The sequence below is a fragment of the Stenella coeruleoalba genome, assembly GCF_951394435.1.
Source record: "Stenella coeruleoalba genome assembly, chromosome: 8".
Lineage (NCBI taxonomy): Eukaryota > Metazoa > Chordata > Mammalia > Artiodactyla > Delphinidae > Stenella > Stenella coeruleoalba.
Window position 1 is genome coordinate 98734701 of NC_137154.1, and position 25812 is coordinate 98760512.

A 25812-nucleotide genomic window follows, 5' to 3' on the forward strand; every position below is an offset into this window, starting at 1 on the left:
TTAAAGTAATCCCCGCAGGGAGTGATGAGAGCTTGACCTCAAGCAGTGGCAGTCAGTGTTGAAGGGAGGATGGGATGCCTTTGAGGGATAGTAAGGTAGCATCTGCAGGACCTGGTGTGAAATTGACATGGAGGTGCATTTCTGGTTTGCAGGCATCCTTAGTTGTGGAGTCCAAGGACAGGACAAAAAGATGGTGAAATCAGTATTGGGCATGTTCAGTTTGAGATTCCTGTTGGACCCATTCACCATGGCAAATGTATTATAATAAAAATAAGTATTATTAACATTTTGGAGGTACTTATTACTTGCCAAGACTTCTGTTAAGTGCTTTATATCAGTTAACTTGGTCAATCCTCCAAACAGGTGTGTGAAGTGACTTACATTTTAAAAGACAAGGGGGCAGGAATGTAGAGAGAGGTTAACAGGCTGCTCTGAGTTACTCCGATAACAAGTGGCAGAACTGGAACTCAAATCCTGGGTTTGATCTGGAAACCTCTACGCTGTTCAATAAAGCCTTCTGCAGTGATGGAGATGTTCTCTAGCTGCACTGATATGGAAGTTAATGGCCACATGTGGTCATCAGGTTCTTGAGATGTAGCTAGGACGACTAAGGAACTGAATTTTTAATGAATTTAAGCAGCCACATGTGACTAGTGACAGCTCAGTGCTGTGCTGTCTTTGGGGGTCATTAACTTATCCATCATAATTGAAGCCTTGCGTGTGGACATGATTCCCCAGAGATACATTGCCGTGGATTTTAATCTTCTGTGGGTTGCATTCTCTATTTGAGAATCGGATGAGAGCTATAAACCCTCTCCCCTGAATGTGTGATATAACAATTTCAGAGAAACTAGGCTCCCCGGGTGTAAAGCTGGAAGAGCAAGAAACCCAATAAAATGTGAACTCCTTGAGCGTGGAGGTTTCATCTGTTTCATTTGCTACTTTGTATTTGGTATCTAGATTCTAGAACAATGCCTGGCCTATAGTTGGTATCAGATAATTTATTAAATGAGTGGCTGAATGAGTCCTGGGAAACATTTTAGGACCAACCAGAAGAAGAGTCCATGAAGTTCCCTAAAAAAGAAGAGAAAAACAAAAGTAGGATAAAATCCAAGAAAGAGGGCTTCCCTGGTGGCACAGTGGTTGAGAGTCCGCCTGCCGATGCAGGGGACACGGGTTTGTGCCCCGGTCCGGGAAGATCCCACATGCCGCGGAGCGGCTGGGCCCGTGAGCCATGGCCGCTGAGCCTGTGCATCCGGAGCTTGTGCTCCGCAACGGGAGAGGCCACAACAGTGAGAGGCCTGCGTACCGCAAAAAAAAAAAATCCAAGAAAGAGCAGAGGGTTTTGTCATAGAAGGCAAGAAGGGTGAAGTTTAAAGAATGGGAATAATCATCAATGCCAGACCTGCCTGGGTGGTCAAATGAGGTTAGGATGTAACTGTTGTCATTGGCTTTGGCAGTAACAGAGGTCTTGGTCGATCAAACCAAGGAGGGGTAAGGGTGTGGTCCAGGTTACAGTGACTAATTCACGAAATCTATGGTGAGGAAGCAGAGGCAGTGAGTGTGATGTCCAGTGGGTCTCTATCCTGGTTGCTCCCCAGAATCACTGGGAAGCTTTTAAAAAATACGCATTCCTGGACAGGCTCAGACTCTGACTTGGTAAATTTGGGGAGGGGGCCAAGGAATCTGCATAGAAAAGCTTCTAGCTTATTCTGATACAGATTTTTTTTTAAGTAATTTAGTTTATTGATTGCCTTAGGAGCATTAAAATGTTTTAAAGATGAACAATTTTAAATTACATAGAAAAATCAATAAATGAGATATGCCTGAAATAGGGAGATGAGGATTTCTTCTTTGTTTATTAATAACTGCTTAATTATCACAACACATTATATGCAAATCTCTGATAGAGTTTTGATGGAAGTTCGGCAGTCACCAAATAGTGCATTCTTTCAATAAAATATGGCCCTGTAGGGAAGGAAGGAAACATAAAGGAGTTGAGGGAGAGATTTTATTTTTTAAAGACAGAGACATGGGTATGTTTAGAGGCAGAAGAATTATTCAATAGAGAAACATTAGTGAGTTGTAATGAGTTAAAAGATATTTAGCTGGATTCTGAATCCCTCAATCTTTGACCAGCTACTCACATTGCTACTTGTTCCCAGGGAAGGCATTAAGCAGAAGCAGTCCTGCTACCTTTGTAGACAGATCATTAATCTTCACACAGAGCATGTTATTTTCTAAGTAGTAATTGAGAATATTCAGTTATGTTGTATAAGAAGCTGGCAGGCATTGGCAGTGTCCCAAATCACATCTGTTTACTTATCTTCTATTATTAGACTTTCCTATACCCGCTTGCCAGATGACAAACAGAAACTATTCTCTTTTATTCTCTACTTACAGGCTACCTGCCTTTCTTCCCCCAGATGCCCTTCCTCTTTAAACTGAAATGGTAGACGCTAGAGTCATTTCTCAGGTAGATATAATTCAACATGAAAATCCAGCCTTTTATCAGTGACAGTGCAACTCTACTTTTCAAGTCAGTGGCTCTCAACATTTTTTATCATAAGGTTCTCTTCTGTTAATTTCCTCCCATGTATTGGATGTTTCAAAGTATTTATCTGCCAAACTAACTGTGAATATTAAGTACAATTGATGTCCAACATTTCTGGTACACCTACCAAGGCCCAAACGTGGCGCTAGACACTCTCTATAGATGATTTCTACCATTTCTAATCCCCACTGCAGTCCTTAAAGCCATGTGGTGTATACCCATGTCTGACACTTAGAAAAGTTAAATAATTTGCCCAGTATCACTGTGCTAAGTGGCAGAACTTGTGTCTTCCTGATTCCAAATCTTGAACTCATGCTGGGAAATAGGCTGAGAGAGGGTAAGGGACTTGGTCAAAGTTATAGGGCCAATAAGAAACAAAGCCAGGGCGAACCTTGGTTTGTCTGTCTCCATGCTATTCTACTACATCGACTAAATTTCTTCCCCCACTTAAAAAAAATTTTTTTATTAATTTTTATTGGAATATAGTTGCTTTACAACATCGTGTTATTAGTTTCTTGCTGTATAGCAAAGTGAATCAGTCATACGTATACATATCCCCCACTTTTATTAATCAGACATTTATCAATCAAAGCCACTCTGAGCTTTTCAGAGCTTCTAATTAGCATAAGATAATTGGTATTAACACACTAGATTGCTCTGATTAGAGCCGGAAGCAAAGAAATGCGAAAAATGAGTGCACAGCCTTCGTGTCGGTAAATGTACAGGTTCCATTAGGCTCTGGAAATACTAAATGACATCTCGCATAGCCCCATAACTGCTTGGAATCCCCTGAATCTCCCAAAACCCCTTCCCGGCTTAGGAGACCCCATTTGTGTTGTCTGGGTGAGAAAGAACTGTTTCTACTTAGGAAGCACCAGCTCAGAAAAAGTGCCAAATTTAGTTTCCACAGGAGTGAAGCTGTACTTTGCAGAGGGCAGAAGGACACCTTCCTGGTGGCTTGTGGGTTTAGGCTGACCTTCCTGCCAGTGCCCGGGGGTGGGGGAGGGAGGAAGGGAGACCAGTGGAATCATGGGAATTTACCCAGCCTGCCTTGCGGAGCTTCCTGCTAGCTCGGTATCCTGTGAATTTCTGCCTCTGGAGTGTGCTCTGCCTCCGATTACAATGGATTTTTCCCAGCCAGGGTTACTGGTTCAGTGTGACCTTCTAGGATAAGCTCCCAGCACTAGCTTGCTGGCAGAGAACGAAACCAGGACTCCAGATTCGATTCGCTTCAGCTGTTTTCCCTCCGGAACATTGCGGGACGCACAGAAGCGCTTCCCCACCGTATTTAGTAACACAGTGTGCTGTTTCAAAATTTAATTTCTACAGTGGTTTTTATCAGCAGCTTGAATTTACAGCAGGAGGGATTGTAGTCAGCCTCATGCGTTTTCTAGCTCTTTTGGGGGAAAGGCAAACGGTTGCTTATACAACTTCCCTTCCTTGCAGTGTTAAGCTGACTTTCAGTCATCTGGTGCCCAGGCTAAGTCATTCCAAATCGGTGTTTGGAGTTTCTTTACAGACTTTCTAAGAGACGTTTTCATCCGTGAGCGCCCTCTGCCGGACTTCCTTCAAGTTCTTCTCAGCTTCCTTAAGCCGTAGAGCCCGCACTGGCCACCTGTCCCTCCAAGGCCTTGACTGAAATGGAGCGGTTGTGGACGTGGCCCTTGACCTCTGGCCTTCCACAGCCCTCTGCAAGCACCCTACCGTGGTGACGGCTCTTCTGCATGACCTCAGAAGACCGGCAGATTCATTTAGGGAGCAGGGTGAGCTGCCCAGCGTCCAGGTGGTCTGTACTGTTTGAAAAGGCTCATATAAAAGAGGAGCTGAGAATTTTGCCAGAGAGCAAGGCCATGTCTGAATCTCTGCTCAACAATGATCATTTCATGGGGTTGGGTGGAGTGGTAGTGGTTGGCGTCTATCTCACCTTTAAAGACGGTGGGAAAAAAAGTTCTGAAAATGGGAGGAGAGAGGACCAGCTTCCTTTGGCGGGTGGGGAGGCAGGGGGGTGTCTAGAGGAGGAGGGAGCCTATGCGTGCTGCAGCTGTTGCTGCTGTGGAGTTACCCGTAGTTCCTTCTGTTCTACGTTCTCCTCTCCAATATGTTGCCTGAAATTCCCCAGCAGAAGTGTCTGCGACCTGCGCCCCTTCATCCTTCTGGTGTTGCTGCATCGCAGTGCTCAGGGAACACTTGTGTCTCCTAGACTGGGGCTCCTTACGTCCCAGCCTTCTAGCACAGTGCCTGGTAGGTGGTAAATGTTTGGTGAGCCGAGCTGAACCAGAATGCCCTCTCAGGATTCCCTGCCGGTCCAGTGGTTAGGACTCTGCGCTTTCACTGCCGGGGGCCTGGGTTCAGTCCCTGGATGGGAAACTAAAATCCCACAAGTCACGCGGAGTGGCCAAGTAAATTAAGAAAAAAAAAAACGCCCTCTCTTCTCAGTTCTGCTCATCCTGAATCTGTTCAAATTTCAAGTGTCAGCAAAAAAACCCTTGCTGTTGAGATGGTCTTCTCTTACCAGCCCCAGAAGGAAGTGATCTTTCTCTGGTCTATGTTTCTGTAGCTTTTAATATTTACTTCTAAGAGTTATCATTTTCTACTTTTAAATGTAGTTTAAAATTATAGTTTATATTGACTCTTACTTTCCAGATTGTAAACACCTTGAGAGCAGGATCCCTGTCTGATTCACGTCTTTATTTTCCATGACCCACAAAACGATGACTTGCACATAATAATAGCATTTGTACAACAGTTAGTATGTGCCAAGCAGTATTCTCCATACTTCACATATGTTCATTCTTTAATTCTTACAGCAGCTTTACATTCTTTAATCCTTACAACAGTAAGAACTATCGTAACATCTATCTCCATTTTGTAGGTAAGGAAAATGACTTCTAATTTGCTCAGGGTTGTGTTAAGTAGGAAGTGGAGGAAGTTGGATGTAACCTGAGGCAGCGTATTCCAAAGTATTGACTTAACTTGGATGCTGCCTTTTGACATATGTGCACATAGAGAGCATTGGAGAAATACTTGTTGAATGCATGCACGTTGGTATTTCTTAGTTATTTGGAACCAATAAATCCTTTGAAGGTGATCCATTGTTAACTTTTCATCTCCACCCTCTGAACGGTTTTCTAAGCAATGGGAAGGCCAGAAGGGGGCGCCAGAAAGTTGGTTCTAGTTTTGGTTTCAGAAGCTGGATGGCTTGGCCTCGTTCAGGTTCTGGTTTGGAAGTCAGCAGTGCCATCTAGTGAGATAACTTGCTAAAATCAGCTCACGATTATTTTTCTGAAACTCTGGTACTTCTCATTTAGTTCTGGGAGCCCCTCTATTAGCTTTACTTTAAGCCTTGATTGCCAGAGTGAGGGTAGGGTGAGAAGGAAGCACAGCCCCATTATAGATAGCTTAAATGGAGTCCAGTTTGATCTCTTCCGTGAAGAGGCCGTGATGCTGATTGTGGTCATTGGGTTGGTTGAGCCCCTTTGGGTGTTAGATAGTGTAAACCACTGGGTTCCAGACAGCCCTCCCTCCTACTTCTCCTCACATGTACTGCCAACGGTGTAGACTGGTATTCCTCTCTCTCTTTTTTTTTCTTTTTAAATTATTATTATTATTGTTATTTTGGTTTTTCTCTCTTGATGCTGAGTCTGCTGTGGAATTGGAGTTCCAGTCATCTGTGGGTTGCCTACTGTAGTCTTAACACCTATTCCAAGTTGTATAGAAGAGGGTGCTTGATACATATGACAGGTCAGTCCCAATGTAAGAAATCCCACGGGTTAGCAACACAGCAGTATAATTTTGTTATAAGGAGTTTTTAAAAGGCAAGTCTATGAGACCTTGCAAAGAGGGAATGATGAGTAGCCACATGTTCTCCACAGGGAACGAGCGGCAAAAAAAAAAGTGCTTTGTGTAGAGTAAAAGAAAACACAGGATTGTGTACACACTTGGTTGTGCCAAGCAACTGGAAGCTTTGTGTGTGGTGCTGTTCTGATGTCTGGCATGTGTGTGTGTGTAGGTGTATGTTTGTGTATTTGAAAATTTGATGTAAATTGCTTCTAAGTTCATTTACTTCTTGCTGAAAAATCAGAACATCAGAGCGTGGTTGTAAAATCGCGTGCTTCTTTGGTGGAGAAGCAGTCACTGGGGCAGGCACCTACCCTACAAGATCGTTCACAGTTTGCCATCTTCTGGGGATCTAGTCTAAGGAGTGTACTCTATAGAGAGCAGTGCTTTTTATGGCTGAACAAGCCACCAGAACAAGGGAACAAGTGTGGTTGTACTGGGCCTGGGTTATAGTGACATTTATGGTAACAGGAATTTATTATGAATGGAATCTATGCCAAACAGCGGTTTGCTAACTTTTTCTGTAAGGGGCCGTACAGTAAATATTTAGGCTTTGTGGGTCTAATGGCCTCACTACTGCACTTATTCAGTTCTGCCTTAACTGCACAGCTCTGCCATTGTAGCAAAAAAGCAGCCCTGGTTAGTATGCGAATGAATGGGTGTGGCTGTGTTTCAATAAAACTTTATTTATGACATCATTTTGAATTTCATATAATTTTCACATGTCATGAAATATTATTATCATTTAAAAAATGTTTATTCCCAGCCATTTAAAAAAGCAAACACCATTCTTAGCCCACGGGGCCTCCAGACTCTTGATTAGAAACCTGGAGTACTTAATAATTAGCAATTAATAAAAATTATTTGTTCACCAGCTTTCTGTTCAGTTAGTGTCATAAGGTGTCTGAACAGCTTTTCTTTCTCTTGAGTAGGATGAATGACTGTTGAATTCCACAGTCATTTAAAGTAAGCACTTCAAGAACTCTTGTGAGTTGAAGCTCTATAATCTTCGTGCCTACAGGGCTTTAAGGAGTGGAGGGACTCCACCTTCTAATCCCTCTTTCGTCCCTCACCCTCTTCAGCCTTCCCTGGAGGCAGGGAAGCAGGCCGGGTGGCCCCAGACTCCATCAAGTCTCAAGTCTTTCTCCTGCTGGAATTCCCTCCTACCCGCACCCCTCCCCTTCCTGCCCACAAGACTGCGAGCCAGCACCTTGAGTGTCTCAGGGGAGGCGGAAGAATGGGATTATTCTGTCCTACAGATCTAGAGGCCCAGGTACAGAGAATGCCAGAGGCATTCACTCTCTGAGACTGTGTGGCCTGGGAAGAAGAAGGTGATAGGTCAGGATCTCCCTCTTGTGCTTTAGGTATGATGGGTGGGTTTTTCACCAAATGTGTCTCAGTTCCACCATCTGGCAGTATACCCTCTGTGTAAACTTCCCCGGGGAACGTCTACCTTTAAGATGTTGTAACCCCATTTCTCCATTGAGCTGAAGTCTAGATGCTCTCCCCCAGGGTTGAGAAAGAAGCGGAACGTTAACGGTTCACATCCTGTCTTTTCTCAGCAGCCAGCAGAGCAGTCATGACGATGACTCTAGCAGGTTCCTGAGTCCTCGGGTGCGGGAAGAAAGGTAAGATCGCATGAGGAGGGAGAGATGGGAGCAGCGATTACAGTGGGTGGGGAAAATGTTTGAGGAAGATAGTGCTTCTGCCGCGAATGAGAACTGTGGGAAACTGCAGAGAAATAGGGGCCCGCCAGACCTCTGTGCTCAAACACGGCTTAGAAGGAGGATGCTCCCCCTCGACCCGAGTAGAGGGGACCGATTCTAAAGGCTTTTGGTGTCCAGCAGGGGAAGAAGTCAGTGTGTGGAAACCAAGTCCGTTGGGAAGATGTCAGAGTGGACTTGGCACCTGAGGCATACTCTAGAGGTCGGGTACGGTGTGGAGCGAGAGGGGAAAGGGTATTTTGTGCCCGAGGAAAACGGCGTGGCTGGGGATGCGTGTGTGGCATCAGAGTGGTACCTGAAAGGTGGGTTCGCCTCTTGGTGGGTGTCAACCAAAAGATACAACCAAGCTAAAGATCGGAGGAAGGAAGGAGTTATCCCAAAGCAGTGTTTCCCTCACAGCAAAACTGGGGAAGTTTTAAGCTAAGGGTATTCATGCATATTCATGAGGGGCTTGAGCTGAGGAGAATTCAGCATGAATTTGCGACAGAGGTCGACAGAGTTCAAGCATTAGTTGATTGAGGTGAGGAGCGTGGACATCATCCTTCCGTCCTCCACCTGGGTGGGGGGCACGTGGGAGTCAGCATCATTAACCTGTTAACTTCTCCCACCTGGTTGGGGCTTCTGTATCTGCAAAACAGCTCAAGGATATTGTTGTGTGTATCCCTGGAGGGGGATCCAGGACCCTGCCCCAAGGCTGCACTATTGTTTCTTGACTGTTCCTCTCCTGTCGCCTCGGTATCCCCTCCCTTCCCTGATTAGCAACTGTTTGAACCTGCCCGCTGGAACTCAGGGAAGGTCATGGAGGCTGAATGAAGCCTATTTCCTGTAATCAAGAAGTGGGGGGCACAGAAAGGCTTTTGTGCCCCGGAGCCCCACAGGGTCCTGCTCGGTATCACTATCTGTTTGCAAGATGACAGCAGAACACCAGGATTGGAGTGGATGGTAGGTGTCAGAGGTTAACGGAGAATGAGGTGGGGTGTACAGGGGGCCCTGAGGATACGGAGGCTCCTGGATGCCCGTTTGAGGCTCTGAGGTGGGACTGGGGCTGTGGGCCCCAGGTGGCATCTGCGGCATGGAGCGCCTCTGAATGGTAGACAGAGGGAGCGGTCTGCTGCAGCAAGTTAAACTTCTGTGCCCAGCGAAGGTGGACCGTGCTGACCTTCACGGGAAGGGGGTCTCAGCAGGCAGGCCGCGGGGCTCTGCTTTTGGTCTAGCTCTGCTTATCATTTTCATCAACAAACCGGATGAAAATGCAGAAGGTACTTTTACCTCATTTGTCAAACTTATGGTGGCTGCTCAGCTGAGAGGGAGTAGAGAGAACACCAAGGACGATAGAGCCAAGACTTAGTATTATTTCAAATAGAACAGTAGGTGGAAACAACACGGAGTATTTTAAAAAAGGAAACGTGCTATTATATATTTATATTAGAATAGTTTCTTGAGTGTAGGGTTACCACGGGGAGCCTAACTTGACAGGATTTCATGTGGGAAAGAACTTAAGGGTTACTTTTTAACCAGCCGCATATGAGCCAGTGATCTGAAGCAAGTACCAAATGATCTGTAAAAGTCTGAGTTCATTACTGGAAGGATGGAGCATGGATTTAAAAAAAAAAAAGGTCTTACTGTAGTCTGTACTAGTTTGACCATATCGGATGTATTATTCTCCGTTCTTTGGAAAAGGATATTGATAAATTAGAGTTCAGAAAAGAATGATCAAGATGATAACTATGTGATTATAAGGATTGGTTGAAGGAAACAGGTTTAGCCTGGAAAAGAGAAGGTTTAGAATGACTATAGCAGCACTCTTTAAATATCTGAAAACCTAAGAAATAGAACTAGAGGGGTAGGAGTTACAGCGAGAAGGATTTCAGCTCAGGATAAGAAAGAACTTTTCCATGACGAGAGCTGTACTGCAATGGAACAGGCCTTGTAAAGTAATGAACTATCTCCTCCATACAGGTGTTCAGACAAAAGCTAGATGGTATGTCATGAAAAGGGTTTCATCCTGGGCAGGAGGGTGGGACCTTCCCTTTATATTTATAAAGTTTTATGAGTTCTGCGCTAGTTCTCAGTTTTGTGCTTGTTACTAACCAAAATTAACAGTTCAGCTCATCAATTTAGGCAGAGGCATGGGGCCTCCAAGGGGCAAAGATTAATCACTCTTGTAAAGATGCTTTCATCAGTTATGATCTGATGGCAGTGCCCTCAGTCTCTAGAGTGGCCTTCGCTCTCTTTTCAGTGCTGTCTGGATTTCGACAACCATACTCTCAAAATTGGAAGGGTCCGTAGAGTTGCCCAGCAGAACTCCCTTCCCTGTGCTTGGGCGCCAAACATCTCTGGAAGCGTTCCATCCATTTCTGATCATCATACCTTCAGCTGCTCCTCGTCTATCTGCCCTATGATTGGCAGCTCCTCGGGTCGCTCTGTTTTATCCCTGCTGCTTAGGGCATTCCTGGGAGAGATGAATAAGTGCCAAATTGTACATACTCTGCCATGCATTTTTTCCCAAGGCTGCTTGCTAACTGGAGAGAGCCCTGCCTTTTTGTTCAGTAGTTGGGATTGTATGCTGATAAAAATTATATTCTAGCTCCTTCTCTGCCCACTCCCCCAACCAAGTGAAATGTTATGGAGGGTCTCCCTTCCACACCTCTGCCCAGAAAAATCCTCTAAATGTCTTCCCTGGTCCTTTCTTCTCCCTGGCCCACCGACAGCCCCCTGAACTCTTCACGGTGGGTGTTGGATACAGTTCTGCACTAGCTCACCTTGGGCAGTATGGGAAACTGAGAGGGCTGGGATCAGAAGGATGCTTCTTGTGGCGGTCCCTGTGGACCCCTCCCCTCGAAACTCAGGACGGATGTGTGTTCCCCATGGCGTTTCTGAATGAATTCTTTTTTCCCTTCTCAGCCAGTGGGTTCTCCTGGAGAGAGCAAGTCCTCAGAGTGCTAATTAATCACTCAGCCCCAGCTCAGCACAAACCTTTACACCCTGCGCCTAATCCTTCCTCTAACGTGTTTCCACCCAATTAAGAGACTCTCTGGGGCATTTTGGATCTTACTCTGTGATATCCTGACCTAGAGCAAGTGTGAGATCTGAGCCCTGTGGAGATTTTCTGCGGTGGTGGGGAATCTGGTTTGTGCCCTTTGCTCTGGGCCCAGTTTGATGGACAGCACACCCTGCTGGTTCCAGCGGCATTCCCCACACTGGCCAGGCCTTCCTGGACCAACAGATCATCTCGTTTACTCTTTGCCCCTCCCCTGGGAAGCAGGTAGAGCAGGGCTGAAAATGGTCAAGTATGAAGTGGGTAATATGGACCCTTTTCTGTGGCCCCTCCTAATTCTCCAAACCATGTGGTCAATTACAGAATGAAGGATCGTTTCATAGAGCAGGCCAAAAAAAAAAAAGTTTGATTTCCTCTGGTTTGTTTTGGTTTTGTTTTTTTAAAAAATTTACTTATTGTATTTATTTTATTTTTGGCTGCATTGGGTCTCCATTGCTGCACGGGGGCTTTCTCTAGTTGCGGCGTGCCGGCTTCTTATTGTGGTGGTTTCTCTCATTGCAGAGGTTTCTCTCATTGCAGAGCTCGGGCTCTAGGCGTGCGGGCTTCGGTAGTTGTGGCACGTGGGCTCAGTAGTTGTGGCTCGTGGGCTCTAGAGCACAGGCTCAGTAGTTGTGGTGCACAGGCTTAGTTGCTCTGCGGCATGTGGGATCTTCCCGGACCAGGGATCGAACCTGTGTCCCCTGCATTGGCAGGCAGATTCTTAACCACTGCGCCACCAGGGAAGTCCTGATTTCTTCTGTTTTAAAGATCAAAATTATAACCCTTTAGTACGAGATAACTTTCAACTGGTTAAATAAAACATTGATTTTTCTTTTTTCTTGTACAAGGTTCAGAATGGATATAATATTTAGAGACAAATAGCTACTCTACTGTAGTCTAAAAACAGTCCACAGGACTTCCCTGGTGGCTCAGTGGTTAAGAGTCTGCCTGCCAATGCAGGGTACATGGGTTCGAGCCCTGGTCTGGGAATATCCCACATGCACTGGAGCAGCTAAGCCCATGCACCACAACTGCTGAAGCCCGCACGCCGTAAACCCCACGAGCTACAACTACTGAGCCCACGTGCTGCAACTACTGAAGCCCGTGAGCCTAGAGCCAGTGCTCTGCAACAAGAGAAGCCACCACAATGAGAAGCCCGCGCACCACAACAAAGAGTAGCCCCCGCTCACCACAACTAGAGGAAGCCCGGGCGCAGCAACGAAGACCCAATGCAACCAAAAAAAGGAAGAAGAGTCCACGTTACAGCAAAGAGGGAAATGCCTCAATAAGATATCCAAACTTAAGGGCTTCTAAGAATTGTGCTTTTCCTCATTCACATCAGTTTCTGTCCTGAAGGAAAAGAAGTCTTTGGGTAGGTGAGTGCAAGAGACGGTCATTTCCTGGGCAGGTGTGCATCAGGGAGAAGGGGTAGTTTGGGGAAAAGAATCAGTTTATTGGGAAACAGGGATTGTCTCAGAGATAGGAATGATCCCCTCAGGTTTCTGGTTGAAAGCAAAATAGATCTAACTTCCCCAAAGCGTGTATGTGTGTGCGATGGAATTTGGGACACTAATCCATTTTCATGCATCGAGGTGAAGTCATGGGTGTACTTACAAAACACTAGTTCCCAGGTTCAGCCCAAACTGGAACTGTTGGTAAGGCTTCTGAGGTGCCCAGGTCTTTATTTATTTAGTACATTCACCCAGTGGCAGGACCTTTCATACAAAGCCAGGAGTGTAGAAAAAGGAGCTATTTTTTACTAAGGACCGTTTATGTACAGGATGTTAGTTTCAACAGAACGTGGTCTCAGTTGACCAGGAAGCCTTTTCGTGGTAGGAAAATGAGACGTGGAGAGGGCTGGAGTGTAACTGAGGGCCAAGGCAGGGCTCCATGCGTTCACGTACTCACTGCTGCATGCGGGCATGTGTGCCACAAACCTTTATTAAATGTCTTCAACATGCTGGAGCCTGCCTGAGTCCAGGCTGCAGCAGGAACAAGAGGCTTGCCCTGTGCCACTGGGCCCTGCGGTGTGCAGGAAAGAGTGAGAGTCTCAGTCAGCAGACATGGTTTTGTCTGCCTTCTTCCATATTGACTGTGCATTTTTAAAAGCATTTTCCTCAGCTTTACTGAACCTTAGCTTCCTCATTTGCAAAAGCCTTTTCCTGTAAAGAGTCCATGAGGTAACATGTGTAGAATGCCTGGTACTTAGCAGGTGCTCAGCGTGGTGGCTGCTGGTACTCTGATGGTTGCTTTTGGCTATCGTGAGTTTTTACTCTCACTCTCTTAGCCGATCTGTGTTCTGTCCTTGAAGAAGCAGAGACAGAAAGACTGTGTAGAATATTGATCATCTGCAAAATACCAGATATTGACTCTGAGGATAAACAGAGTAAGGCATGGTCTTTGCCCTCAGGAGCCTTCTTGTCTTATGGTAAGACATACCTGTAAGTAAGCAAGTCTAACGTAGTGTGATAATTGACAGATAGAAGTTTGTCTGATAGAATTTCGTTGTAGTGGAACTAAAGAATTTGTTGACTAATGCACCTAATCTGTGCAGTGAATCTTGCATATACTTTTAAATAAAACCCCTCAACAGCCCTATCAAATAGATGCTATTATAATCTTCATATTAGAGTTTAAGGAAACTGAGGCTCAGTGGAGTTAAGAAATTGGCCCAAGTAATGCAGGTACTCTGCTTGGGGCGAGGATTGGGGAGGAGGGAGAGAGAGGGCAGTGGTATCCAGAAAGACTCCACGGAGAGGGGGAGAGGGCTGTGCGTCAGCTGAGAGCTGCAAGGTGAGTAGGAGTCCGTCACATGGACAGCGTTCCCAGGCAAGGGAACAAGATGTACATAAGCATGGAGGCGTGAGAAAGCAAGGCATGTTCAGGAACGGCAAATACTTCAGTAGTGCTGCCGAGGATGTCCCAGGAGTGGGGGTAGCTAGCAAGCGGCTGGAAATCATCTTTGTACAGGTAAGCAGATGCCTGATCATGTCACATCCTGCCATGATAGAGTGACCCGTATTTATAGATGGGGGAAGTGAGTGAGGGATTTGGAGGAAGGGGTACCCGAGTCTCTCCCAGATATTCTTGTGCGAAAAATCCTTTTCATCCTAGTGTGAGAGATGGATTCAAGGAACAAACACTGGAAGCAGATAGACAAGGAAGGGTACTGTGGCAATTGTCCACCCATTCGTTCCCTCACTGAATAAGGGATTTATTGAGCACATACTGTACGCTAGCTACTCTTCTGGGCATTGGTGGCTACAGCTATAAACGAGATAAATATTGTTTCTCCTTTCACGGTGCTTACTTTCTAGTGAGGGAAGATAGATAATAAACAAGAAAACGTCAAGTAGTAATAAGTGCTGTAGAGAAGATGAGGAAAGGTGAGGTGGTGGACCAAGGCTTTTTGGGACTACTGTGAGTTGGGTGGGAGGGACGGCTTACTGCTGTGGTGACATTTAAGGTGAGGCCAAATGGGCACATTTCTGAATTATGGTAGAAGAATAGAAAAGAGGACTTCTCTGTACCTCACTCTCCTCATCTATAAGATGGGTATAATAATAGGTCCTACCTCATAGGGTTGTTGAGAATGTTGAATGTGTATATGTGTGATGATTAGAACAGGAATGGTGCCTGGCGCATGGCTAGTATTACATATGTGCTTGCTATTATTGTTATTAATAATAATGCTGTTGTTACTAAAATACTGGGTAAAGCGGGAAGATTTGAGGAGCAGGGGTGGTAGTGAGTTTCATTTAGATGTGTGGAGTTTGAGCATGGAGTGTGCAGCTGGAGAGATACACTGTGTCGTTGGCCACACCTGTTTGAAGCTCAGGAGACAGGACTAAAACTTCTTTAGTTTTGGAAATGAGAATATAGTTGAGGCCAAGAGTCTTAGAATGAGCAGAGTTTAAGCAGAAGATAAGGGAAGGAGGAATTTGCAAAAGATTGCCCACTGAAGCTAGGAGAACTAGGGGACAGAAATATCGTAGAAGCAAGGAAGAAGAGACAAAGAGGGTAGAGATAGGTAAGAACTAAAAAGCATCTTCTGCCGTGGTAATTAGGAGGTCGTTGATAACCATAGAGCAGTTTTAGAAGAGAATATATGAGGGGAGGAAGGAGAGTCTGAATGTGGGGAATTTATTCTAGACATTTGCTTGGGAAGAAGAGAAATACAGATGGTACGTAGGGGTGTTTGGGGAGAAAGTTTATTTTAATATAGGGAGACACAGCACATTTTTAACCTCAAGTAGAAACCGGTAGGTCAGGGATGAGAATTTTAAAGAGGACATCATTCATTCATTCACTCAATGAACACTTACCAGTTATGTACTATATGTTCTACTCGTCACGTTCCCAGTCTTGTTGAGGAGACAGTGTTAACATAACTGAGTGTATAACAAAGAAAATACAAACTCGGATGTGTGTGTTGAAGGAGGGGAACATGGTGCCACGAGGGAGTGTATCAAATAAATTGGGCCTGGACTGAAGTGGGGTTGGTATGAGAGCGTGGTGGTTGATCTAAGGCCAGAAGGATGAGCCTGAGATGGGAGGGAAGCAGTGAGACGAGACAGATGAGATGAGATAAGATGAGAGGAGCTTGGTTGGCCACAACAAGGACTTGAGTCTTTATGCTCAGAGCACTAGGAAGTCATTGGAAGTCTTTATTTTTTTTAATTTTTAATTTTCATTGGAAGTCTTCAGAAGGGAGCTGACAGGGTCAGATTTGCATTCTGTAAAGATTGCAGCTCGGAGAAAGGATGCAGAGGATCAGCTGGGGCAGTTGGGAGGCTGTTACAATAGTCCAGGCAAAGGACTGAGTATTGGTAGCTTGGACTTGGGATGCTGGTTGTGGAAAAAAAAAAAAAAGAGATGAATTCAAGATACATGTTGGGGATAAAATGCCCACGACATGGTGATGCACCGGACGAAGGGTGTAAGAGAGAAGGGAGGTCTCCAGAGTTGATCCTGGGATTCCATCTTGCCCTGCTGGGGAGTGCCTCTGCTGAAAGATAAGGAAACGGGTTTGGAGGAAGCAAGAAAAGCTGGACCTAGATCACAGGTGAATGGATTAGCCTTGAATAGGAGAGAATAGTGGATGTGAGTGCAGGTGCGCTCACAGGTGATGTGGTAGGACAGTGAGGAGGTTAATAGCTATTTTCTCTGTGTGATAGGAAAAAGGATCATCTCGGAAGATCAAGGAAGGTGAATGGGAGTACTGTGAGGCTGGGGTGTCATTAATTTGGGGATTTCTTTTTCTTTTTTCTTTTTTTTTGCGGTACGCGGGCCTCTCACCGTCGTGGCCTCTCCCGTTGCGGAGCACAGGCTCCGGACGTGCAGGCTCAGCGGCCATGGCTCACAGGCCCAGCCGCTCCGCGACATGTGGGATCTTCCCGGACCGGGACACGAACCCGCGTCCCCTGCATCGGCAGGCGGACTCTCAACCACTGTGCCACCAGGGAAGCCCTGGGGATTTCTTGTATCACCTCTTCTCTGACTAGCTCAAAAGACGTTCAAGTCTTACATGTCTTACTGGAACGCACCCTCATTTCTCCCAGATAAGGAAGGGAAGGCAAGTTTAAGTTTCATCACGTCTATTTTCTATGTGTAGTAGCGGGCTGTGTTTAAGTATGCCGGACACTTGCCCCATGCTGTGCACTCTTTGGTTTACTTATCCATCTCCCCACTTGCCCATGAAACCCTGGAGAACAGAAACTGTATCTCTTATATCAGGCACAGAGTAAGTGCTCAGAAGCAGATATGTGTGGAATTTATGAATGAACAAACACAGAAACCAGGGCAATGCAATTTGAACCCCCGGAGCTGGAGCAAGGCCAGAAAGCAGGCCCACTCCTTCCAACTCAGGTCTGGCCACCGGAATAGATAGCTTCCCACTAGAAGGAAAATGTTTTTAATTCTGTCCCAGAAATTGTCCCCAAGTTGCATATTTCCAGGGCACTCTAGCCCCGTCTACCTGCCTGGCCGCCAAATTCCCTGTGGCCCCGTGGACACAGAGGTGATGGCTCGGGTCAGCTCCCTCACCAGGAGGAAGGAGCCAGGAGTAGCAAACCCTCTGGGAGCAGTGCCCGTGGCCCTCCCCTCCTTCCAGCAGCTGACATCACATGCAGGTACAGCTCCATCCTCCCTGTCTGAGGACAAAGGAGGAGAGGAGACTGAGTGCCCAGAGCGCGTGGCCAGATGCGAGAGGATGGGGGAGGGCTCTGTGCAGAGCCCGGGTGGCAGGCAGGGGGCATCCCGGGAACACGGAGCCTGAGGCCGGGCCCTCCACCCGCCTGTGTTCTGTGTGAACACTAGGTCAGGCAGAGCTCAGGTGCAGGGGCCAGGTCGACAGCTGAAGGAGCTGCCCGGCCAGCAGCCCCAGAGTGAGCCTCCGGCCCCCCAGGTCCCTGTGGCCATGTGGCAGGCCCCCCGGTGAGCCCAGCATGGTCCAGAACCTGCGCTCCCCGACGGTCTCTTGCAGCACAGCTGTGAAGCAGGCCTGCCATCACCATGTCTCCTCCCTGAGGAAGAAGCTGTCCTTTCTACGAGCCAAGTAGGTGGCCGGGGGCCCTGGAGATCAGGGCACGAGGACTTGGCCCTTGGCTGGTTTGGGATGACCCGGGGCTGTTCACGGAGGTGGGAGTGCTTTGGGGTGTCTCCCACGTTTGGGGATATTGCAGTTCCTTGCTAGTGACAGGCCCGCAAGAGGGAGAATGCTCTGTTGCCAGAGGCGGAAGGGGAAGGGGAAGGGGTGGGGCATGAATGAGGCTGCGTGCTCCTCAGTGGACGGCATGCTTGACTGGGCCTCGCCGCGTCTCCAAGGCGCTTCCGTGGCTCTCTGGGTTCTTCATGCCAGGGGGCACTCTTTTCCTCTCTGATGGTGAATTACTTCAGTTGGTAAAGAGCTTGGAGGTCCCAAGAGAAAGGTGCTGAAGAGAATGGTGTGTTCTGCCTGGTTTCGGGTTCTCTCATGTCTTTGGGGGTGTTGATTCCCTCCCAGTGATAGGGACCTATGGATAGGAACCTTTGGGGGTGTTGCCTTTGTGTGTTCACACCTCATATCCACTCATTTGGGACTTTGCTTGAGCAGCTGCCAGGGAGATCTGAGCATAAACCAGGTGTGGGGCTCTCTTCCCTAACGTGGGCCCTGAACCTGGCAGAATCGTGGGGCGGTGTTTCCTTGCCAGACACGCTGTGCCTTGGCCTTTGTGACAAGCAGAGGGGAGGAGGTTTTCTGGAGGAGAAGGAGGTTGCAACCTCTAGGATCAGAGTTAAATTCAGGGGCTGGCAGGCATCGGAGGGAGAGGTGCATGTAAACTTACAGGCAGTTTTGTTTTGAAGAGAAGCAGCAGCGAGGAAGAGGACAGATGGGACAGATGGGGTGAGGGGAGGACAGGAAGAAGAAAGGCAGTGAGAGGCTCAGTGGATCTCAAAGGTAGGTAGGGGCTCGAAGGTGGTTGGTGACGATCACAGTTCTCTCTCACACACACACACGCCCAGGCACAGACGCCCACAGGTGTGCAGCCGTCGTTGACGAGGGTTCTCTCCCCAGGGTGCTGTCAGGCGGAGGCTGAGGGTGGGGAACAGAAACCCAGTCTGCATCCTTAGGAGGTGGCTCCTTGGGCCCCGGCGACCCAGCGCTGTGGCCCTGCAGCCGGCCCCCAGCAGGGCACGGCAGCACCAGAGAGTCTCTGATCCTGTGGTGCTGGCGTCAGGGACAGGAATCTGTGCAGCGGTCACGTGGGACTCAGGACCCTGCTTGGAAGGTGAAGGAGTGACCTCAGGTTAAATCCTGGCTCTGCCACTTACTGGCTGTGGGCTGTGGTGCTTTCACAACGTTTTATCCTCTCCGAGCCTTCTTTGAAAATGGAGATAATTGTACCTACTTTGTGGAGCTTGGGGGGATCAAAATGAGAACAAAGGGGGAAAACACTTGGCATTGTGTCTGACGCGCAGTAAATGGTAGCTTCTGTTAGAGTTACTGTCAGCAAACTGTTGGCTCGGGTTCTCAGAGAACCGTAGCTGGAGATTTGGTTAGAGTGAGTTCAGGAGAGGTGACGTTTGATGACTCCTCAGTCGTCCGGGAAAGCCAGTCACATCAACTCCGGCCCCCACTCCCCCCCAGCTTCCTTTCCGCCTTAGCACTAATGGTGTCATAACTGTATTTATTTGTTGACTTGGTGGTTGTCTGTCTCCCCCGCTCGTCCTAATCTCCATGAGAGCAGGGACCGCCTTTGTTTTATTTGCTAGTGTGTACCCAGCACTCAGCACGGAGCCTGACACATGGTAGGCGCTCAGCAAATATCTGTTCCGTGAATACGTGTGTAAGGCTTTGCTAGCTCTGATGTTCTATGATCATGGGATTCTGTGACTATGGCCCAGAAGGAGGGCCGCTGTGGCCCTAATGAATGCATCTGTTAACCGTTGTGACAGTTTCATGGTCCTGGAAATGGTTTGATCCGTGTGCGCCTTTTTCTGATTCACATACACGTGTGCTTAGAGGACGGTGCGGTCTTGTGGCAGACAGCACATAGGCGTTTGGATAGTAGAGGAGAACTTATTTTAGGTCTGGGCTAAGCTCTGACTTTGGGGGGCAGGGTGCTTCTGCCTTCCCCTCCCGCCCGAGTTCCCAGTTTGTAGCTTCCCTCCGGCTGCTTCTGTTGCTGTCAGCAGAACTGTCTGCAGGTGTAACTATCACCTGCTCTGCGTTTCTCCTACTCCAGCATTTCTCCCTTTCTGCCTGAGAAAGCGGGGTTATTAATTATAGCTCAGCAAACCACTCTCTCTCTGCGGATGCCATAGTTGGGATTTAGATTGGGGCAACTGGCAGGATGAACGGTAACTTTCGTTCCCCAGCGTCTCCACTTCCTACTGGGAGAAATAGTATCCTCCTACCAGCCAGGGTGAAGAAGGAACGTGAGTGGGTGACAGCTCGGGGCTCAGGCCCGGACTCCGCCCGCAGGCTTGCTCTGCTCTGCACTGCATTCTTTCCTCCCTCTTACACGAGGGCTGAGATGCAGTCGGAGGCCCAAAACCCTGGGTTCTCTTCTTAACTGGTCACTGAGGAATAACGTAAGCTCAGAGCAGGTATTTACAGAGGCCACTCTTTGCTTTGAAGCAGTCGTTGTACCAGAAGTTGATACTCCAGCTTGGTTGCAAATCCCCATCAGTAAACATTTTCTGAGCGGTACCACCGATGTCATGTGTAAACGTATTTACGTAAGTTGTATGCGTGCACTGCTGTATGAAGTATTTTGTATATTATATAATTAAGTAGATATTTTTAAAGGATGAGCTAAAAAGAAGTATAAATATAAGTTCTCATATTTTCTTCCTGCACTGCATGAGTAAGTGTTCATATCCCCTTGATAATGAGCCTCCAGCTTGGGAGACCAGGGTTCTAAGGCAGTGGTCCTCAGCCTTTGAGCGGGTGTCAGAATCACCTGCAGAACTCATTCAGCATGCACATTTCTGGGCCCCTCTCTCTGATTCTGAGCCTCTAGGAATTTGCACAGATAACACATACCCCAAGTGATTTCCATGTCGGTGGTGTTTGAGAAACGCACTTCGTAGCCTGAAACCTAGCTGGTATCAAGCACCCAATTTAATAGGCCTGGGCCAGGGAGAGCCTAGCTGTCCCAGTCCTGGCTTGTGACATCAGTTTTAGGGAACCTCTGGCAGACCCTCGGTGCCTTTTTACCCAGCTTGGGATGCTGGGGTCAGTGCGTGGCTTCTGTTTTTCCCTTATCCTCTGCGTAGCCCAGGAATCACCATTGTGCAGTGAGGAGAAAGGTGGGTGGGTTGGGCTGTGTAGTTAATCATTTCATCTTATCTGTCATCACTTTTCAGGTTGCTCAGTGCCTCTTTTCTTTTTATCCTCAGGCAGGGGAGCCACAAGCAGTTAACTGCTTGGGGCTCCCTCCCTCTCTTTGCCAGTCCTCCTTAATCCGAAGGGGCAACTTTTGCATTGAGATGCAGAGAAACCCATTGCAACCCTGGTTCAGAACGGCCCTCCTCCTCCCGGCTGCAGGGAAGGGGCTGAGGGAGTGGAGGCATTCTGAGTACCACCCCGCCTGCCCATACATAAACACAGAAGTTCCCCTTGTCATTCTTTGTGTGAGCGTGGTGGGTGAGTTAGTAAGTAGAATTCGGGGTTGGACTTTAGAAACTCTTAGTTTATTAGTTTGGCTCCATGCCTTAGACTTGCTTTGGGCTCCACAAAGTGGACAGTTTCACCGGCTCACCTCCTTTCCCTCTGGAAGTGAAACAACTATTACCCATGTTTTCTTTTCCTGGCATCTTAAACAACGGGTGGATTCGCTTCCGGCTGAGAGTTGACATCAGTTGTCCTTGTAAATAGGGTACAGAACAGAGATCTACAGAAGGAGCCCTTAAGAAGGAATTTAAGGGGCCAGACACTCTCTACTCCTTCCTAATTGATGAATTTCTTTTTCACTCTCTATGTCAAGTGGTTTTCTGCCTCTCTATGAATAACTTCCATAATGGGAAATTGACTAAGGAAATTAATTGGGGTCTTTTTCAGTAAAGAAATCTATAATTATAAGAAACTACTGCAAATCTACAAATGAGAGGAGCAAAGGCAAGACAGCACAGAATGTCTGTGTACTTAGTTTGTGGGCACAGTATCAGTTCTGAGGTATTATTTGTTATTACTAAGAATAGCTTCTATTTTGAGAGCTTATTCTGTGCTCGATGCTGTGCTTATTTTATCATATTAGCGACCCAGGAAGGGAAGTTACTTCTCTACCCATTTTCTAGATAAGGCAAAGTCCATTGCCTTTCCTTGTAACGTGGCAGAGCTGAGATTTGACTCCAGAGCTCGAGTTTTTATTTGCAGTGCTTTAGGACTTCCCGCTGAGAAAGGATACATGTGGGGATCCAGTGCGGGACCTTCTGCTTTTCCTTATATCTGATGGGTCTGCCTTTCCCAGCTTGCTAGAATTGAAGCTCCGGATGTGGAGGTGTATGAGCCAGTCTACTAATGAAGATTATCTCTCGGAAAGCTTCAAAACCAGACAGAACAGGAAACAAACAGGGAGAGGATAGACCCCAGTGATTCTGAATGATGCAGTTAAATGTGCCTGAAGGCCAAATAGGTTTTTTCTTTTTCAATCTTAATCTTGAGTATGTTTCCTATGCCTTGTTCATTTTGAGAAGTGCCTTAGGATTTTATATGTACAGAAGTTCCAGTACACCTCTTTGTTTGACAGTATCTCTTTCTGAAACTTTCTTTCGGTTTCACTGTTATGCCTAAACTGCAGAACGGAGCCATTGTTACTCTTACGTCTCTGCAGGTACCAGCTGAAGCCCCTGTAGGCATCTGCAGGACCTGCAAAAACTCATCTTCCCTCTGGGCTCGCCAGCACCCCCTGCTGGTGGTGGCTTTGCCAGGAGAGGAGGGAGTGGTCATCTGATCCCTCAGTAATGAGATCGGCTGTGAGTCAGCAGGCAGAGAAGGCTAAGGGAGCGGCCTGGACTCCACTTCTTCAGTTGTGGAAGGCAGGGGTGTCTGCCTGGCAGGACAGCTCCCACCTCGTAGGAAGAGAGGACACGGGGGAGGGGGGAAAGGAACTGCCAGTGCAAAGGAAGAATCGCTGGTTGGCGTTGCTGTGCAGACAGGTTTGTGTGTTCTTCTTAGACCCTCTGCTCAGATTCCTCGGGGACCCATGAGTTCTTCCTTGGACATTTAAGTAGATGTTCCTTGGTCATTCTTTTCTTTCCCACCCCACGAGCTTCCATAGCTTCACGGCCTGTTTGTTTTCTGGATGTAAGCGCTGCAGTGGCAGCTCCAAGGATAGATTGGAGCCAGTGACCTTCAGAAGACAAGCTGAGGACAGTCTGGAGAGGGTGGTGGGCTCTGGAAGCATCCCCCTCCACGTTTGCCCTCGTGTGCTGCCGGCTCGCATCTCCTCCCCAGCCCCTGGCCCAGGGATTGGCGCACATCTGTATCCGCATCTTTCAGCGTTGTTCCCAGTCCTCTGGGAGAAACCTGGGATGCAGAGGCGGACACTGGGAGACTTCCCCTCAGCTTCCCCCTTACCTCTCCCACGCGCCTGGCCTGGCAGCTGCAGAGCACAATGGGGGAGTGAAACACTCCTCAACAGCGCCCCTACAGCTCCCAGCCCCGCCCCCCCAAGGCTGCTGCCGCTCACTGGACTGCCCCAGGGGTCTTGTGACCTCTGTCTGTCACCTTATCTTGTTTTTTGCTCAGTTTCAACAGTAGTCACTAGTGGGTCCCGAGTCCAGCGTCCAGTGATGTCCCAGTGGCATTCAGACGGCCCCCACCTGTCCCGCACCGGCTCTTCCACCAGCGCCCACCTCCATCTGCAGTAGAGTCTTTGGTTGTACAATGGAAACGTGTGTGGCTCCTGTTTACCATGTACCGTAAAAAGGTCAGGCAGCGTGACTGGCTCTCTCCGCGCTCCGCTCCCTGCTGACCCCCTGCTCAGTTAATCCTGTGGCTTCTCATCTGTTCTCACCCTGACCCCGATGCGAAAGTCTCTGACATCCTCTGCCGCCCCGGCTGTAGGTCTTTTGTGAAAATTGGTACAGGCACAGGAGTAAACCTCCAGGGCAGGGAGTGGGAGGATTATCCACCTGAGGCATTTATGAGCCTTTCCATTTTTGAAGCACTTACACAAATCTGTCATGTGGAAGTCTAGTTCAGGGACCAGCTGCTGGCTGGAGGTGGTGAGACTGGGGCGGGGGGGGGAGGGGGGGTGGTCAGGGCAGGAGTTGTGTAACCAGACCAGTGCCAGCTTTGCATTGGCGCCAAGTGCAGATGGCTCGGAGGTTTGGGGGAGCTCGGAGAGTTCCCGTTGTTCCCAGCCCCCTGAGTACCCTTCAGATAGTAATCATAAAGGCGACATTATTTTAGTTAACCTTTGTTGAATGTGTCTATTATGTGTCAGTCACTGTGCTCTTGTTTAAATTTCCCCATTTTCCTATCCAGTAGTATAACTATTGCCTCCATTTTATAGACAAGAAAACTGAGGCTTAGAGAGGTGTCGTAACTTGCATGAGAGCGCACAGCTGCTAAATGATGGGCTGGAATTGGAACCCAGGTCATCTGACTCTGGGTTTTAAGCACTAGGCAACACTGCCCTGTCCAGTTCTAGAGGATGATGTCCATGCGCTATCACTGATATTCCTGTTGCTTGCGAGGTCCCAGGAAGTGCTAGCGGCTGAGGGAGGTGGGTTTCCCGAGGAGCTATAGTGTGAACCGAAGCAGAGACCTCCAAGTCTGGCCTGAGCTGTGGGCTTCCCTAGGGGCGCCAATGGGGGAGGCGGGCGGCCTGACACTGTCCCTTCCGGCCAGCAGAGGGTGCATTCCCAGAGGTGACTGGCCCCTGGCTGTTTCCTTTCCTCCTAGAACCTGAATCTCCTTCTCTCCTTGCCCTGACTCGTCAGAAGCTCCTCCACCCCAGCCCTCCCACACCTGACATCACCAGAGAGCAGTTCAGCTGTGTGAGACCAAGTCAGCCTTGAACCTTGCAGGGTTAGCTGCTGTCTCCCTAGTTTCCCTTGTGCCTGGCTGTTTCTCTCCAGCCACAGCTCCTCTCAGACGCTTCGGTCAAACGCCGTCATGGAAATTTCCACTTTGAGCTTGTCGTTGCCTGGTCTCCTTTCTCCTCCCACTTCCAACTCGATCAGTTTCCTGATTTTCTTTGTGCATCTTTCGTTCCCTTCTTATTTTCATTTGGACTCTTTCCTTGTTCTTTGATGGCTTTTCCCCCCAAAACTCTTCTACATGCCCCCACAGTGTCCACTACCCTTCAGCATTACCTGGAAGTGTCTCCCCTTGGTCTTTCCCTGATTTCTTTTCTGCCTTTTCCTTGTTATAATGACGCTCACCCCGCTGGTTCTAACGCCTTTATTCACCTGAAAAAAGCAAGTGGGTTTGTTTTCTGTCCAGTCTACCTCTACCATCATCAACAGGGTCTTAAAATGTCATGCTCTGCGGGGGAGAGGTCATATGGATGACAGAAGACAGGAGGTGAACCAGTGAATTAAAAAAAAAAAAAAGCTCAATGTTTAAGTAGTATTTACTGTGTGCCAGACACAATTCTAAGCCCTTTCCGTATGTTATCACATTTAATCCTCATAGGCGCCGATGAGTTGAGGAATAGCATCCCCTGTCTTACAGATGAGGAAATGGGGGCACAGAGAGGCCAAGTAACATGGCCAAGGTTACACAGGCGGTGGGTCGTTGAGTCAGAATTCAGACCTAAGCAGGATGACTTGAGAGGCAGGCTGTCCATCAGGATCAACTGCCTCTAAGGGTTGACGGCCAACGAGCACAAGAGAGGAGACGGCACCTTGCAACCCCTCAGACTCGCACAGTCACACGTCAGGATCGTGGGAACTCACACGCTCTGCCCCTGTTCACTTTCACCCTGCCTCCCTCTTTCTTTTTCTGTCTCTTCTCTCAGAAGAAACTGCCGTTTTCTGTGTTCGGGGAGAGAAGACATCAAGTGACCTCTCAAGGTCTATCGTGCTGGGAGACTCTCCCCGCTTCATCCCTGTCTTTTCAGTTTACAGGCATCAGTCAGAGAAGGGATTTCACCTTTCTGGCAAAAAGGCACCCGATCTGTGTTTGTGGTCTCAGGACGGGCAGAGTGATGGGGCTGCACATT

At 47.9% G+C, this 25812-nt stretch overlaps 1 protein-coding gene across 6 annotated transcripts in view; it reads left to right on the plus strand.

Moving 5' to 3' along the window:
• The window catches only part of GRAMD1B (GRAM domain containing 1B), a 247550-nt gene that overhangs the window by 106350 nt on the left and 115388 nt on the right, over window positions 1-25812 (plus strand). For 3 of the 6 annotated variants that reach the window (XM_079930629.1, XM_079930622.1, XM_079930628.1), the window contains one exon: window positions 7954-8019. The exons of 2 other annotated variants lie outside the window; for them this stretch is intronic. In XM_079930629.1, the coding sequence (XP_079786755.1) occupies window positions 7954-8019 (66 nt within the window). Of the gene's footprint in view, window positions 1-3642; window positions 4318-7953; window positions 8020-25812 lie in introns of those variants that run through there. One more of the 6 variants, XM_079930633.1, reaches the window with a different exon arrangement.